Raw genomic sequence first — 17,165 nt, 5'->3', positions numbered from 1 at the left:
GGGCTAGTCGCAATGGACCAACCCAGATTGTTGAAGCCCCTACAAGGGCTAGTAGGGGTGGAGTTCGATACAACACGCTGGGGTTTTGCAATCCTACATGACGCGGTGCCTTAGCTTAACCCTTGGGATTGAGCGCAATTTTTCTCAAGCTAAATCCTTTCATAGACAGAGCCGAGGACCAAAGAATGTAGTGGAAAGGCACCAGCGGTGAGGTCACGTTGTGGAGCTTGGTGGTGACTTGGCAGCTTAGATGCGCAGTGCTATATAATAGTTCACGGTTAGGCAAGCAGAGGTGGCTATGGGCTCATGTGGGTGTGGACGTGTGGTGAAGGTTATAAGCAGGATCACGTCCGGGTTCTGGCACTTCAACTACTGGACCATGCCGTAGGGGCATGGCAGGCAAAGGCGGTAAGATGCTCACATGGCATATACCAACTTTAGAATCTTGCGGAAAATAAAACCAACTCCAGTGTCCTATAGCGTATACCACACACAAGTTGGTATCATCTTGCAAAATTTCACATATAAACATTTCCACACTCCAACTGAAATGTTCTAAATATGCATATCAAATTACCTAATGATGAAAATAGACGGAAAAAATCTCGTTTCCGTCCAACCGTATTTCTTTATTTGTTCCATATTTACGGCTAAACGGAAACGGAATGGAAAGTTCTGAAAACAGAACGGGAAATGCGAACAGGGTGAATAGGAATGGGACGGGATACGGGAGAGGGTACACCGGAAGAAAAACGACCTTTCGCCGCGCATGTTAGTACCGGATATAATTTGATTCGGTACGAAAGCTGCCATGGAGCCATTATAGTACCGGGTTCAAATTTGAAAGCCTCCAGAGCCATTTTAGTACCGGACCAAGACACCGAACGGTACCGGATGGTATGTTGAACCGGTACTAAAATGGTACATCCATTTTGTACCGTCAATGACACCATCCGGTACTAAATGGATGTCTTGTCCCGGCACTAAATGGTCCTCTACGGGTTACTTCAAAAGGAAAGCATCTATCATCCAATCACATGTGATACGTAGGTGGGATGGTAAGGAAGCTACACGTGAGACTGAAGGTTGTGGGTTTGAATTCTCGCGGGCACGCACGCATTTACGCGGGAAAGATTTGCACGTGCAGGCCTCCCGATGGTTCATAATATTTTTTTATTTTTTATTTAGTACCGGACAGGCGGTATTGGTCAGCCCAACTAGTACTAAATGCGCCATATGTCCGGTACTAATACTAGTTTGTCTAGCGGTGGTATATCCCACCCGTATTTTCATGATACTGTTTTCGAGTGGGATGAACTCGTAATCTTTCCGTTTTTTGTTTATACGGGATAGACTAAATAACTTGTCCTACCAGCCCAACAGGACCGTTACATAACCCCCCTCACGGACTCACCCCTGGCGGCCGCCGCCTGCTCGCTGGACGCTGCCTGCCTGCCTCGCTCTCACTCCCACCCCGCGCTGCTGCTTGCTAAGCTGGTAGCTGGAAGGCTGCTGCTTGCCTGCTTGTCTGCTGCCTGCTGGAAGGCTGGAAGCCTGAAAGCAATGCACCCTGCACCGTGCCCAGCAGCCACTCACCCTGAAGCTAGTGTTGGCTGCCTGGCTTGCTGCCTTGGCTATGCAGCAGCACGTCTGCTGGTGTGTGCTTTGAATGCCTAATGTTTGACGGTACATGCTCACGTCTTGTAAGTTGTAACGCATCATCCCGGTATAAATTTTCGATTCTCACCGTTCCCATTGCATTCCCACCCGTATTTTTTCGTTTCCGTATACCCATCTATCCTGGTTCCCATCCCGTTTACGGATATCCCGGTTCTGATGAAAAATTACGGCAACGGAAATGGGTAAGAGGTTTTCCCACCCGTTCCCGTTCGTTTTCATCCTTAGAGTTACCAAGTCAAATAAAATTATTTTACATTAATAAAGGTAATATAAGATTGATTGGAGTTCTGTGAAATCACCAAATGGCAGTTACAACCTAATGAAGAGGAATTAAGTAAACCAAATAATAAGTTTGCTACAGGCCCTAATTTCTCTTGGCCTCCATATCAGCATGGACCAAACACGAATCTATGTGCCTCGCTTGCTGAGAACTCACATCCGAATATTTAGGTGCATAGGGAAGCCATTCATTTCAATGGTCCGGGGCACTTTATTAAGCCAAGCATATTGTCCATCCCCACCTGCGTGCACAGCTTCGCTATCTGCAGGTACAACAGAGCACCATTAACTAAAACTATTTTAGTGATGGCAAATGGATCAAAAGAAATCACAAGCATATGTAGCTCTAGAAGCAATATGTGACACACCGAAGTAGGAGCAATCCCTTCCTTCTTCTAGGCAGTAGGGAGGACCCATGACATCGAGTACCGCGCAAGGCGACATCGCATTGAAACAGTGCAGGTTTCCCCCATCCTCTGGGTACAACACCACAGTCTTCGACGTGGCATCAAAGATGGCATCAGTGTTCAGCTTGGCCAGACGAGCACCTGTGTGTTTTTAGTTCAGAGGGAGCATATTTTAGTATTTGACTAGCTATGGTCAGCAAGGTCTGTTTTGTGGAGATAATTAGATACTTACCATTCGGCATTCTTGTGACCTGGTTGCTAGAAGAAGCCGTGACCCAGTCATACGACTTTATGTGCATGGAACCGAGGAGGATCTTACTGAACACAGTCATCCCCGGGTGGTCGTGGAGCGGGATCACGGCAGATTGCGGAAAGCAGAAGACGCAAAGCTGTGGTATAGTCGTTTATTATGTGAATTCATTCAAATACAATTGATGTGAAAATTGCCAAAATTTGTAAGATCCAGTCATGAAAGAATGCAGAAAAAAAACTTGATTTACCGAGAGTGTTGGAGAATTTGCGAAGTGTACATATGTCACTTTGGGATGGTCTTGGGGATTTTCTGTAAAGCATGACATGGTTGCATCGAGGCCAATATCCTGTAGTGTCAGGCTATCTGCATGCACAAGGTTAAACTTATAAATGGCGTTTGTAGTGTCATAGGCTATCTACATGCACAAAGGCTAAACTTATAGATGGTGTTTGTAGTGTCACAGGCTATCTGCATGCACAAAGATAAAGTTGTAAATGGTGGAAATTAATGGACTACATGATACCAAATCACATCTTGTGCAACTTCTCAACTCTACAATGAGATTGCGATAGTAGTAAACTCTATAACCATGCATGTATTCCGAATGAGTGATATATCACAAAAAGATCAAGAAAATGGTATTTGTTACTATTCTTAATTTCATGGGCACAATGGATGTGGATGTGGATGTGGTCCATGCACAAGTGCAGTTCACATGTAAAACTATATGATTGATGAATGCGATGAAGGATACCATGCCAAAAACAGAAACTATAGGTGCAAAAACCATTGGTCCCCCATTGAGGCAAACAAAGCCAACATAAACGAATGTGCCGTACACTTTCTATTCATCCTATTGTGTGTGCCCCACTTTCCTTCCCTTTCATGCCTCCTAGACCCAGACCGCACATGTACAAGAAATGCCTAGCTAGGACTATTGCCATCATTGATAGAAAGGTAAATAAATCGATGTGCAACGTACCGAGGAACCCGGTGAGACGTTCCACATCACTTGGCGGTGGCACAAAGCCTGGGGTGGCTGCCGCAAAGACATCCCTAGAGATGTCGTAGATCTTCTGGATTGTGCTCGTTGTTGAATTTGTTGGTGTCGATATCATGCTAGAGGACATTGAACGGTTGACTCGACGGCGGCGTCTCCTGTTTGACGATGAAGATGCTACTAAGGATGCAGACTTGCCAGCAACCTTACTCCCTTGTAGCGGCATCTTTGTAGCAGCTTGAATTCAACCTAAAATAATGAATGCATAATTTGTACCAATAATAAAGGAATGCTAATGTCATGCAAGATTATATAAGAACTCACAAAACTATTTAGGCAGAACAGTGGCATGTTTCGTTCTCCTGGGTACAAGGCTCACCTTGTTTTGCTGAATGATGTTAGCCTTGGCAGGGAGAGGATTTAGCTCACTCTTGGCCTGGCAAAGGAAAGCTTAAATGCTTACAAACTGAAGCAGCCAACAAGGAAACAACGCACCTTGATTCTTTCTCGTCAGGGCGAGGACTAGAAAGACAACAAGCAAACAAAGCACCTCTTGCCCTGAGATCACGTAGTTGAGTGGAAGAGGGAAATGTGATTGGAATGGATGCAAAAAAAGATACACCGAGGTAGGGGTATATATACGGAACTTGAACTTCAGGCTCTTTTGGGCTGCAATAGATAGCGTAAACTACGCGATACTGTTAGCGATATTGGTGGTATGATGACTTTAATACAAAACTTCCTACCCTTTGGGTGGCAATAGATAGCGAAAACTATGGGCTATTGTTAGCGGTACGAGCGGTTTGATGCTTTTAATATTATATTCCTATGGGCTGAGATATGAATAAAATAAGCCTCTTATGGTTTATATTGACTTATCATATTTTTATTAATAATTATTTTAAATCTTGTTCTGTTGACTTATATCTTCAAGATATATTACATTTTGATATGTTGAAAAATACAACCAACTCGCCCGATTTCCTTTTCTTTATTTTCCTAATGTCCATTAGCTATGCTTGTCATTTAGGGTGCGTTTGGATTGATGCATGCCTCGGCGAGGCCAAATTTCAACCGTGGGCTGTGGACGAGCCTATCGTTTGGATTAAATCCATCATTTGGATACCCCTAGCTTCCATGCCCACATCCTAGTTCATTTTAGCGCCCGAACGTGGCCAATTATCAGCCGCCTAAATTTAGCCGGCCAATAATTTTGGCACGTCATATATGGATCCGCATCCAAACGCACCCTTATACTCGTAGCAGGAGCCATACAGATGGTCAAACAGGTGGGTCTGATCTGTCACGGCCCAAAAACGATCAGGCATGGGCTGGCCCTAGGACAACAACAGGATGAAGTAGGGCCATTCCGGACTAACATGCGGGCTCAGATGACGGCCCATGGACCGCATCCTAGAGGTTTGACCCGTCCTGTTGACCAGTCAGTATGTCCAACTCTGTGGACGTGGCCGCCAACTCATCCCTAAACAGCCGGACCGTAGCTCTTCTTTTGTCAAGCCACTCATGCAGAGGAAGAGCACGGTCACATGGATCTCCCACAATAGTGGAGCCCACAGAGGTCAATTGCCTCGAAGATAGGGCAGAAGGTAAAGTAGATGGTGTAGAAGGACCCTAATATGACAATAAAGTCAAGATCCTTCCTTGAGAATACTAGCTCCCCTAAAGAAGGATTCAGGCTTGAGAGGAAGGACATAGGAGCAAGGCGAGCACTCCATAGTTCGGATAAATAGTATTTTTTAATTTTTATGAAGTTCTCTATGGTTTTGATGTAGCTTTTATCTAGGAGTATTATAAGATATTGAGTCCACGGAAAATGAGAAGTGTTCTAACAAGAATCTAGTTTGTCAAATGAAAGTGGCCGGGGTAAAGGTAACCAGATGTGTTTGAGATAGAGAAATCTTTCAAGTGCTAGCTTGCTAACTATTCCTAATAACAGTACGTGATCTTTACTAGCTCCAACTACTTTCCACCACCAGAGTGTGTATCCTCAAGAACGGATAAGAGTGGGTTACAGAAAACTATTCTGGACTTACGGAGCAAGCCGAACATGGTGAATTTAATGGATAGAGTTGCCTACCGCCTACCGCCTACCACTATAGTATCCTGGTGTAGAATGCAAACCAAGGCGTAATCTTTAGCCTAAGCATTGCGCTTAACTATTGATTACTACTTCTTTTGGGTTCCACGAAAAGAGCAGTTGCGATAAGGTAGAGCAAAGCTAACTACAAAAAACAAGGAACCCGCAACTACACCAAGCAAGTATTCAAGTACCACTAAAGTAAAAGGAAAGTGTGCAAGTTACCAACGAAAGACAAGTCACCCGACCTCAAACTTCATTCCTCTGAGGCACAAATTCGAATAGGTGATGACACATCTTGCTCCTCTTTGGAACTTGCACCTCACTTCTCTCCCCATTTTTGAAGAGTATGTACAACATGCATGGCTTCACTGGAACAACAATTCTTCTCCAATTTTGATTAAAGTGTCGCCAAGGGGATATATATATATATATATATAGTGTCCTAAAATCAGTTCCATGTAGCGGGTTTTAATAGGCAAAGTAGACCTGGCGTGTCGGCAACAAAGGGCTGACCAGCCTGACCTGACCCAGGCCAGCTAGCCTGGTTAATTTCCTCACACGTCACCGACTTTCTTGTGTACATTCTGGATAGCTTCCATGTCTGTTTCTTGGCTTGCATGAGCTAGGAGACAATGAGGTTGCACTTGTGCCAGGCTGAGCAGCTTGTGTTTTCCATGGTTGGGGCTCATTTTGCTCCCTGAAGTCAAATACTCAACAAAACTGGTAGAACTAGCTGACTTAAATAAATCTAATTTGAAAGAACTTGTTGGACTTAATTCATAGAATTTCCCAAGAATGTCAGTGGTCAAATTCATACGAAAATGATCACCTACGCGCACAGTCACTTAGATAGTTTTCACTTGTGCACATGATTGCATCTGGCTCCTATAGTATTTAGAGAAGTGTGTGGGCGCGCGCGTGCGTGTGGGTGGGTGTGTGATAGTTACAACCAAATGAAGAACAAATTAATAAACCAAATAAGTAAGTATATCATAAAAGTTTTGCTACCGGCCCTCAGCTCTTAGACAATGGACACAAACGCAAACCTAGAGATGGACACTTTTCTTCCACCTAGAAGATCTATGAACCTGGCTTCTCGAGATATTGTTCCTGAATGTTCATGCACATATGGAAGGCGTTCATTTCAATTGTGCAGGGCACTCGTTTCAGCCAAGCGTCCATCCCCACATGCACGCATAACTCTTCTACCACCAAAACACCATTAAATCAAAGTGTCAGTGAAAGCAAGGCATGATGAATACATATCTTGCATGCATACTAAATTAATATTGTCTCATGCATGCTTCTTGCAGCCATTAATAATATTACATCAACGCATGGTTTTTTAAAATTCTGACATTGAGGCAAGGCCGTGAGATTCTATTGGTCATACTCCTTCAATTAGTTGGCGCAAATTAAGGAGACTAGAACATTCGACACACTTCGCGCGCTATATCATTTCAACAATCAAATATAAGTATTAGACAGCTGAATTTACGCAAATCAATGAAAGAAATCAATGAAAGGCAACAACCGCTTGTTCTATCTATTTCAGATGATAGATACACGTCACGGAAAAAGTCTATCACAAAATTATAGTATATACTAACAAAAAACATCATCAGTACTTGTTCTATCCATTAGGAGTCTTGTTCGGCATCTTAATCATCAAACACCCGATGAACAAACTATCTATCATCAAACACCAGTTGCCAAATACATGGTGGGCATATACCTAGATAGCAAGTTGAGTCCCTTAAGGTTCATGACGCCGGCATGCTGGGAGTAGCACGATCTTCTGACCGTCGACCAACTGGCTGATGTTGCCGTTGGCCACCTCCGGCGCCACCCATCACGGTCCTGATGGCGCCCTCGAGAAGTAGAGAAAAGGGATTATGGGTGGTGCTAGCTCGAGCGGCGACGGGTGGCACGGCGACCTCTTCCGCAGTGTGGCGCCCTTTGTTGGCCATAGCGGATCCAAGCAGCGGTAGAAATTCGAGTGATGGGAAAGAGTAGAGAGAGAGAGACAGAGAGGAGCCAGGCGAGAGAGGAATGGAGGAGAAGACGAGGGATGAGAAGAGATAAGGTGGGACCTATCATGTGCCTTCTGATGAGAGGAATGCTGCAGCCCGCCCTTTCCAGAGGACTTCTATTCTCAGCGCAGGCCATCGGCTGCTATGTTGCTACATGCACAGACCATGTACTGCAGGAACAGCTAGGGTTCTAAAATATGAATATTATTTGAAAACAAATAAAAATATTCAATGAAAAATATTCCGAATGTATTCCATAAAAGTTAGAAGTTGGTCTGAAAATAAAAAAGTGTTCCAGAACAAGATATAATATTTATTTTAGAAAAAGAAATTATTTTGAAACAAATAAAAATATCATTTAAATATAGGCAAGTGTGGTATAGTTTTGAAGATCTCAACGTAAGAAATGTAACGGTGCAATTGAAATTTAATTTGGATATTTAGTTTGTGAAATAGAGCATTTTTTGTTTGGATGGGCATTGCACGGAAATCGAGGTGGTGTGAATTGCAGCAAATCCAGTGCGATACGTCCCTCGCACTCTCTCTGCGATACCCCTTCGCGTCCCTCACGCGCTGATCGACATGCGTCGATTTTCAGCCGTGAAGCGCGGAGAGGAGGCCAAACAGGGGTATCTTTTAATCATTCCGATAATGCACACAACCGAGATCTAATGAGAACTTTCCGTCCGTATCTCCGCAAGTAATTAGTTGGAGCAAATCAAGGATAGCCGGCATATGCCTTGCAGGGGATGCATGCTCCAATTCATTAAAATGGAACTGCAACTAGGATATTACGCGATTTTTACTCCCGTGTTGAAAATGGAGTAAAAGGCCATGTACCAGGGCTCATTGGAGCCCCGGTCAAAACCACCGGCGCGTGCTGAATAGTATTCAGCTCGCAGCGGTCTAAATAGACGATCACATATATAGAATTTTTTTTAAAAAAGGGATAAAAAAATTTAAAATTCGAAAAAGGGGTGGCCGTTGGGAAAATTTAGAGAAATGGGTGCCTCCCGCCCGCTGAACGGGCGGGACGCGTGGGGCCCGGGACATCCCGCCCACCCAGAGGGCGGGATGTCACCCGAGGGCCTCTTCGCAAATAAATTATTTGCGAAGAGGTCCCTGGGAGGGCATCCCGCCCAACCAAAGGGCGGGATGTCCCGGGCCCCACGCGTCCCGCCCGTTCAGCGGGCGGGAGGCATCCCGCCCTTTGGTCGGGCGGGAGGTCCCCCCCACCGGCTATTTAAGCCCCAACCTGCCCCAAAAATGCCATTTTATCCAACAAAAATCAGAAAAAAGAGAAAGAGAGAAGAGGAAGAGAGAAGAGGAAGCGGCGAAGCCCTGTCCACGCGTCGATTTTAAGGTATATTCTCGTTCTAGCCATATAAGTACTTGAAAATAACTATAATTTAGGAAATATTTGTTAGAGTAGTTATGTTTTGAATAGTTTTAGTATTTTCATTTGTTTTTAGTATAATTTATAATCTGAATAGTTTAGAATCTGTAAAATATAATCTGAGAGTCGCTGAAATTTAGGATCGTCGTTCGTTGTGTATTAATATGTAGTATAACTAGTTTATTAATGATTGACAGATATGTCTTCCGAGAAGGGTATTTTCAGTATATATTACGGAGAAGGAAATGTGATTTATGGGCCGAATGGGGTAGATTTAAGTGAATTCAACTGTGCGGTCAGAGGAATTACCAGACCGCACGAGAGGACATTTGAATCCCTATGCAACTGGTTAATGAGGGGACTAAGGATTAATCAGGAGACACACACTGTGAGTGTTCAATGCGTCATAAATCGTACCACTCACGCTTTGATCTAGGAGCTTATGCCACTTGCAAGCAACGAGGACTGGCTAACTTATCTGCAAAATGCAAGTCATTGGCAGTGGCCACTGGTACTCCTTGTCAGTGTGCACCAAAACCCTCCTTTGATAAACATTGAAGCTGGTCCGGGGGATGAAAATATTGATGAAGAAGTCGAGGAGGCAAACATTGAGGCAGGTGGCACCGCAGCACCTCAATGCGTGGCTGATGAGGGGGAGAACATACCCTTTATTGTTGAACAGCTGCAAGACGAAGAACGTGAATTGGATGAAGCAATGAATGCCGATTCGTCTGATGATGACGATGATGTGCCTCAAGATTGGGTAAGCAGCGACTTCAGTCATCTTGTCGTAGATGACGGATGTAGCTGGCCTTCGGATTGCAGGGAGAATGAAATTATCCAGGGTGCAAGGTACCACTCAATTGAAGAGGTGAAGGAAGCTGTTAAGTGCTGGTCTCTCTCTCTTATGCGAGAGTTTAAGACAGTCGAGTGCAAATCTCGTAAGTACGATGTGGTATGTGTGAAGGATGGCTGTCCATGGTGGGTGCATGCCTATAAGGGTAAATGGAAAGATTATTGGGAATGCTCCATTGTCACTCAGCACACTTGTCATTTGCCTGGGGGGCAGAAGAGCCATCGCAACCTCACGTCGCAATACATCGCAAATGAGATGTACGGGACGATAGTAGAGAACTTGTCATATGAACCAAAGTCTATTATCAGGTACATTCAGGAAAAGTACAAGTATACCATCTCATACAGTAAGGCGTGGAGTGCAAAACAAAAGGTGTTGGAGATGAGGTTTGGTACGTTCGAGGCTGCATATGATAATGTTCCTCGAATGCTGGCCGTCCTATGAGGCATATCGGTGCAAACTTTTTCAGGCAATTCAAGAACAAGCACCTTATGGATATGTTCAAGAGGCTATGCAAGGAAACGAATCAGCAAAAATTTAACAAGCAGTGGCAGAAACTTGATGAACTGACCGGGAAGAAAAGAGCCGAGGACGCATCAAAAAACATAACTGCACAGGATGAAGCAGAGGCTTTGTGCTCTTTGCCAACAGATACTGCACGTACTCGCAGAAGGTCTGGGTCAGCGGTGAAAAAATTTTCTGAATGGATTGAGAATGAACCTAAGGAGAAGTGGGCGTTACTTTATGATACCGATGGTGCAAGATACGGTATAATGACCACCAACTTCGCCGAAGTTTACAATTGGGTGCTGCGAGGTGTTCGTGGGCTTCCACTGGTTGCAATTGTTGAATTCATTGTCCGCGGGTGTACCGATTACTTTCGGGAGCGGTTCAATAAAAATCAGATATTCATGCGAGATTCAGACAGAAATTTTGGATTCAAGGTAACAGAATACATGACTAAGAAGGCAGAAAGCGCCCGGCTACACCATGTACGGCAATGTGGAACACAGGAGCTCAAGTTTGAGGTATCTCCTAAAGATAGGGCGCGACATGGCATGAGGCGTCAAACTCCTGTAAAGGAGTGCATTCTCAAGTTCGATGGAACTTGTTGTTGCTCATGCATGAGGCCCAAGTTGCTACACTTACCTTGTTCTCATGTAATGGCTGCTTGTGCAGATACTGGACATCCTGTCGATATATATGTTTCACATTACTTCAGAAAGGAGACAATTGCTAGCACCTGGCAGTATGAGATCTATGGGTTCCGTTTGGTTGGATCGTTCACTGAGACAGCGAATCCTGTTATCTATATTCCAGACCCAAGATCATCACGGGTTAAGAGAGGACGCCGTCAGTCACGGCGTATTCGTAATGATATGGATGAGTCAGAGCTCCGTCCGAGGATACAACGCTGCAGTGCATGTAATCAGATTGGACACACGTATAAACGTTGTCCAACCAATGATGCTGGCCCCAGTTGTGCTGAAGCTGGCCCTACAGGTGATGCTACAGATGGAAGACCTCCGGTTGCATCAAGAAGTGGGAGACGTCGCCGATCGAGTGCTAGTACGTCATCAGGCATCATTTAGTTGTAATTTTATTTAAACGTTGTTTGCTCATATGTAATATTTGCTGCGTTGAGATTCTATCAGACCTAGATACGTATTTGTAATATTTGCCGCATTGACTGAAGACACAATATTTGGATTCATGTATTTGTAATATTTGTAATGTTCATTATCATATTATTTTATTTTAAATGGCTTCATGTATTGTACTATCGTAATATTTAGATTCTACGTTGCAAACGTTATCGTTTAACTATCTTCGTACGAGTTTTCGATACCGTAATCTTCTTTGGAAAATTGAATTAAAATTTTATGTGCATACATAAGAGTATGGCGAATGAATCTTATATTTGAAAAAATTCTGAATTTCAAATAGTTTCTGAAACAAATAATCTAAGAAAAAATATAACAAAAATGGACCAGGAGCATAAGATTATAGGTTTTAGAACTTTATAGGTTTTAGAACTTTGACTATATATTAGATATTAAATAATATCACATTAGAGAATAATAATAGATTTTAATTAGAAAAGGGTTATAATTAGGTTTAGTTAACATTTCAAATTTGAAAAATTCAAGACAAAAGAAGTTAAATTTACATCAAATTTGAGTTTGAAACTTTGCACAAAGGTACCTAGAGTTTATAGAATAGTCATACCAAACTTCATAAACAACAAAGCATGAAATCCTAAAGTTATGCATAAACTTTCCTTAATCTTAGTTTTAAAATAGGAGTAAAAGTATTTTGTTTCAAACTAAACTCCATTAACAAAAGTTATAGAGTTTGAAATCTACTTTCTAACAAAACTAGTTTTGCTATTTTTGGATTTTTCTGTGAATTGTTACGAATTTTGGAAGCCAGAAAACACATACACATGAAATAACAGTGCACCGGGAGGCATCCCGCCCAGTTGCCGGGCGGGAGGCATCCCGCCCAGTGGCCGGGCGGGAGGCCTGCCAGGGACCACTTCGTGAATAAAAAAAGTTTTTTTATTCGCGAAGAGGTCCCTGGAAATTTTTTTTGAGCATCCCGCCCTATGGTTGGGCGGGATGCCTCTTTCCGCCCTCCCAGCGGGCGGGAGGCACCCATTTCCCTAAATTTCTCCAACTGGCACCCCTTTTTCGAATTTTGTTTTTTTTTATCCCCTTTTTTAAAAAAACTCCACATATATATATAAAACCATGGGCTATAACCAGAGGCGGAACTGCGCCTAGCCCAAAGATTAGGGCCATTCGATAGAGATATGATGGGCTACCTGAACTGGACCTCTATATCTGTAATAGCTACAGTATGGAAAATCCGGCCCAACGCCTAGAGTGCGTTCATCCGTCATCCCTAGACGTTGGGCTGGATTCTCCACACGGTAACTACTGTACCAATAAGAGACTCAGTGCAGCAAGTTCAAACTCTCTACTGACCCCTGGGTGGCCCTAGGTTTGGGCTTGGCCCAGCCCCACCCCTAGAGAACAGCAAACTGGATCTTGGCAGATGGTACACCCAACATGCGGTCAGGGGCGCAGGGGCACTCGGCCTGTCGGTCGGTCTGGCCGGCTCCCTGGCTGCCTGACTGCTTGCAAGAAATATGGTCCAATTAGATTATACTTGTGATTTTGATAATTGTGTAATAACATACTTAATAGGACTAATAAATTTGTAAGCCCAAGATTTATAGAATTTCCATATTCTATAAATGGAGTCCAATTTATATACAAGACGGTCCAAATCGCTGTCAAGGTATTTAAATTGAAGTCAGTAGCGTGAATACATGCGTCGGTTAAACCGACGGCATCGTATTTGAACTGACTGGTGCATTGGAAAATTGCTACCGTGGTCAAATCAGTAGCACCGGTTTAACCGACGGTATTGGTCGGTGCATTTGTCAGCTACAATGACGACCAAGTGAAAAAACACAAAGATACCGGTTGAACCGATGGTGCCGTCGGGCATTCATAATTCACTGATACAATTCCGAATTTGGAGTTGTTGCGTTCTGTCTCAGAGAGAATTAACCGACGCTTTAGACTTTTCGGCAGAAAAGCATGCAACGCCTAGCTATGTAAGGCCTATATAAGGCATCACTCCGGATTATTTGAATCTGCTGGAGTTCATGAGAAGCTATAGAAACTCTGCTAAAGTTCTCCAAGCCAAACAAAAAGTTTATTGATCAAATACTTAAATTTAGCACAAGCTTTGTGAAGTGCAGTGCTAGACTAGCTCTAGAGAGAGCGTGAGTGCAAGATGTTGTGACATTATGATGGTTCTTGAGTGAACCTCAAGCTTATATCTCAGTGTGCCGACCCTTCGTTGTTCATCGGCAAGTCTCCGACGCTCCGTCTTGATGTGGAGCGGCGATGATGGCATTGTTCGGGGGGACGAGGAGACCCCTCCTTCATGGGAAGTTTCGTAGTGAAGACGGCATCAAGATGGCCAGAAGATTTAGCGTGAGCCTTTGTGGCAAGTCAATGGGAGTTCCGGAAGAGACTTGGTGACCGGGAAGCAATACTCTTTGTGAATGCTTCAACAACATGGACTACGGATGGCTTAGTGCCTGCCGATACCATGGAATAAATTCTTGCGTCAAGAGTTCGCTTCCTCTCATCCATTACTTTAAATTTCTATATTTCATACTTGCAACTTGTGTGCTTTTATATTCTTAGAGTAGCTCAAGCTAGGATTGACTGTAGATTACAAAAATTTATTTGGGATGAGAATTTCATACTACATAGTTGCGTATTAAGATAGCGTGTTTTAGATTATATTTTGTGCAAACTAGTTTGAGTCATAAGTTAGTTGCTTAATTAATCCCCTCCCTCTGTGAGGTACCGATTCCCTTTACTGCTAATGGGCCTGTGGGCCGTCGGTAGGGGGATGGAACGTGGGCTGCTACGATTTTTCAGCCCAAAGGAGAAATTGGGAGTTTGGAAGGCCGTTATGTTGTGCAATTATGATACTTTTTATTCATATACATAGGATACACTGCTTATATGATATTTTTTGCCAAAAATAATAGGTATTCAACTGAATACCTTTGAATAGAAGGGAGAATATGTAGTGGAAACTAGGTAGTAGATGGAAACAAGGCATCTGACAAGTAGGTCTGCGATTTAAATGGCTGAACTTCAAACATGTCCACAAGGCAACGTCGTCATGAACAAACAAACAGGACAAGTTACAAGAATTCTGACTTGTCAGAATTGAACTAAGCCAAACTAGAATTGAGCAAAAGAATATGTCCGAGCGATGGAATATATGAAAATAACCTCAGGTGAGCATAAACTGGTCACGACAGTTCGGGAATTATTGGACCACAAAACTTGGCCCGAGGCCATAAGCTATACATCGAGATAAAGATAAATACCAAAATTTATGAACAGGGCATATATAGTATCCTGGGGCAAAAATACCATTTACAAAAAAAGGCCCTCATTAAACTGGTGAGAAGTGGTAACCGCATTCATGGTTCATAGAGGGTTCCCCTCTTGTCTTGCATAGTTAAGAGGATAGTTTCTCAAGGCAGGCAAGTTACAATGGCGAGGAGCTTCTTGCCTTGTGCATGTCATCATGAGAAGCAGAGCAGGCAAAGGACTGCGATGCAATGGCTGTATGTGGAGAAGAGCTGCCAGAAGAGGGTGATGACATGGCAGATAGGATGATGAAACCAGCTGTGCAGCAGCTGGTATTGTACCACCTACAGATCAAGATAAAAACAACTTCAGTGATAACAGTGTCATGGCATGCAGTGAATGTGTTGTCTAAATGATTCCATGGAATTGTCAAGAAGCATAAAAAAAATGCAAGGTTGAGAGCCCTACTTGCTTACCACGCATCTTTACTCCAACATTCAACTATCTATACAGCTAATAAATGCTCTACACCAACCATGAGAAGCAATAAATTTAAAAATGTGCAATTTCTGATTGTGCCATGGCAGCCGATGGCCAAATTTCAGCTCCTCCTCACTCGGTGCCTCCCACCACGCTAGCATCCACCATGCACGGATTTGGATTCTGATCCCACCCCCTTCGCAAGTGATCGCCGGCCGGCAATGACAACGGCCACCCACAACCACGGCAAGAATTCACTGTCACTCACTCAATCGATTGATCCCAGATTTGTTGTGTGATCTGAGGTTAATTATGTTGGATGTTTTTCTATAGAGGCCACCACGGCGCATAGCATCGCCAGAAGCAGCAACGCCCCGGCCAAGAAGCCACCGCCAATGCAGTGGTGCAGAAGCCTCTGAAGCTCTTGCTGGCAAAACCCAAGAAAAAAGTTGCTCCTGGCGCGAATCTGGAGACGCTTATGAGACCACCAAAAAGTCCAGGAACGGTTGTGGCTGCAAAATAACCCTTCTTTACTGTGCAACAGGATTTCAGCAGTAGCAAGGTCGACCGGGCTAGCTTGAGTCAGCTGTATACTGGTTAGCCCAGATCAGTCTGTCCAAGTCTGTTGAGAAGCAATGGGTTGCCGCAGAGTTGTTTCACCTTGCATTCAAGTGCTAATCTCTTGTGAGACTTCAACACTATGCAATTTTTTTTAGGTTCACACTTCACATCTTTGAGATGGCTACGTACATATGCATGTTAAAGACAATCATTTTTATATATCAGGATTTTATTTTTGAATGGTTGTGCTTGTATAACCAGTTGATGGGAGCTTGACATATGTGGATGATGTTATAGTTAAATACTAAACATACTGCTTCATTGAATTATATAATTTTTTTGACAGCCAATTCCCACGATCCAAAGTGAGCTTAGGAGTTACATGTCACGCCTTGATAGTACAACACTTTGATCTCTTTGTTTCATAAACTTCAGATTGCCCATGCATGTAGGAGAACCAACCAAGAGGTGAAGCTGCCTTAGCTCGCTAGACCCTGACAAGAACTACAAAATCATGTCTAGAACACTGTTCATATCTATATTTGCATATAATTTTGCAGATTCCATCGGGATCTGGCGAGCTAGGGTAGCTTCACCTCTAGATTGGTTCAGTTGCATGACATAGGCAGTGTGAAGTTCATGAAACAAAGGGATGAAAGTGCCGGTATTATCAAGACACGTCATGTAACTTGTAAGCTTACTTTGGTTCGTGTGAATTGGCTATCCACAAAAAAAACAACCATATAATTCAAAGAAGCAGTATTAAAACCTTGTTTGGTATTTAACTAGAACATCATCCAAAGATGTTAAACTCGCATCAACTAGATATGCTACACAATCACAAACCATTCAAAAATAAAATCATGCAGTACAAAAATGATTATCTGTAATATGTATATGTACGTAGTCATCTCGATGATGTGAAGTGTGAACCTAGAAAATTGCATAGTGTCGAGGTCTCACCTGAGATTGGCACTCGCATGCAAGGCGAAAGAACGTTGCGGCAGCCCAGTGCCCAGTGCCCAGTGCTTCCTGACAGACTCGGCCAGACTGATCTGGGCTAACCAGTATGTAGTCGAGCCAACTCAAGCTGGTACTGATCTGGGCTCTTGGAATAGAATGAGAGAATCCCCTCACTGGTCATATATGTAGTCGAGCCAATTGAATAGAATGAGAGAAAGAAGTACTGACCAGTGAGGGGAT

General features: G+C 43.4%; 1 protein-coding gene across 3 annotated transcripts; it reads right to left on the bottom strand.

Moving 5' to 3' along the window:
- Window positions 1–2,010: 2,010 nt before the first annotated feature.
- On the bottom strand, window positions 2,011–7,732 carry LOC112895227 (plant cysteine oxidase 1-like). Of its 3 annotated transcripts, none has more exons than XM_025963163.1 (7): window positions 7,456–7,732; window positions 3,999–4,055; window positions 3,602–3,868; window positions 2,867–2,982; window positions 2,599–2,755; window positions 2,328–2,507; window positions 2,011–2,222 (listed from the first exon to the last, which is right to left on the bottom strand). In XM_025963163.1, exons 3-7 carry the CDS (start codon window positions 3,843–3,845, stop codon window positions 2,113–2,115), a joined length of 807 nt encoding a protein of 268 aa, XP_025818948.1. In that variant the 5' UTR covers window positions 3,846–3,868; window positions 3,999–4,055; window positions 7,456–7,732; the 3' UTR covers window positions 2,011–2,112. The 3 variants fall into 3 exon arrangements, with proteins under 3 accessions (XP_025818948.1, XP_025818947.1, XP_025818949.1); XM_025963162.1 differs by lacking the exon at window positions 7,456–7,732 and adding an exon at window positions 5,966–6,139; XM_025963164.1 differs by lacking the exon at window positions 3,999–4,055.
- Between the last annotated feature and the right edge of the window lie 9,433 nt (window positions 7,733–17,165).

Source organism: Panicum hallii, chromosome 5, assembly GCF_002211085.1.
Source record: "Panicum hallii strain FIL2 chromosome 5, PHallii_v3.1, whole genome shotgun sequence".
Taxonomy (NCBI): domain Eukaryota; kingdom Viridiplantae; phylum Streptophyta; class Magnoliopsida; order Poales; family Poaceae; genus Panicum; species Panicum hallii.
Note: the sequence above shows the minus strand (reverse complement) of the source record. Positions and strands in the feature narration are given on the sequence as shown.

Coding starts and splice junctions, on each gene's coding strand:
- LOC112895227 (XM_025963163.1), bottom strand. CDS start 3,845: ATGCCGCTACAAGGGAGTAAGGTTGCTGGCAAGTCTGCATCCTTAGTA. Junction 2,983..3,601: donor ACGTCTCACCGGGTTCCTCG/GTACGTTGCACA, acceptor TTGTGCATGCAG/ATAGCCTGACACTACAGGAT. Junction 2,508..2,598: donor GGTCACAAGAATGCCGAATG/GTAAGTATCTAA, acceptor AAAAACACACAG/GTGCTCGTCTGGCCAAGCTG.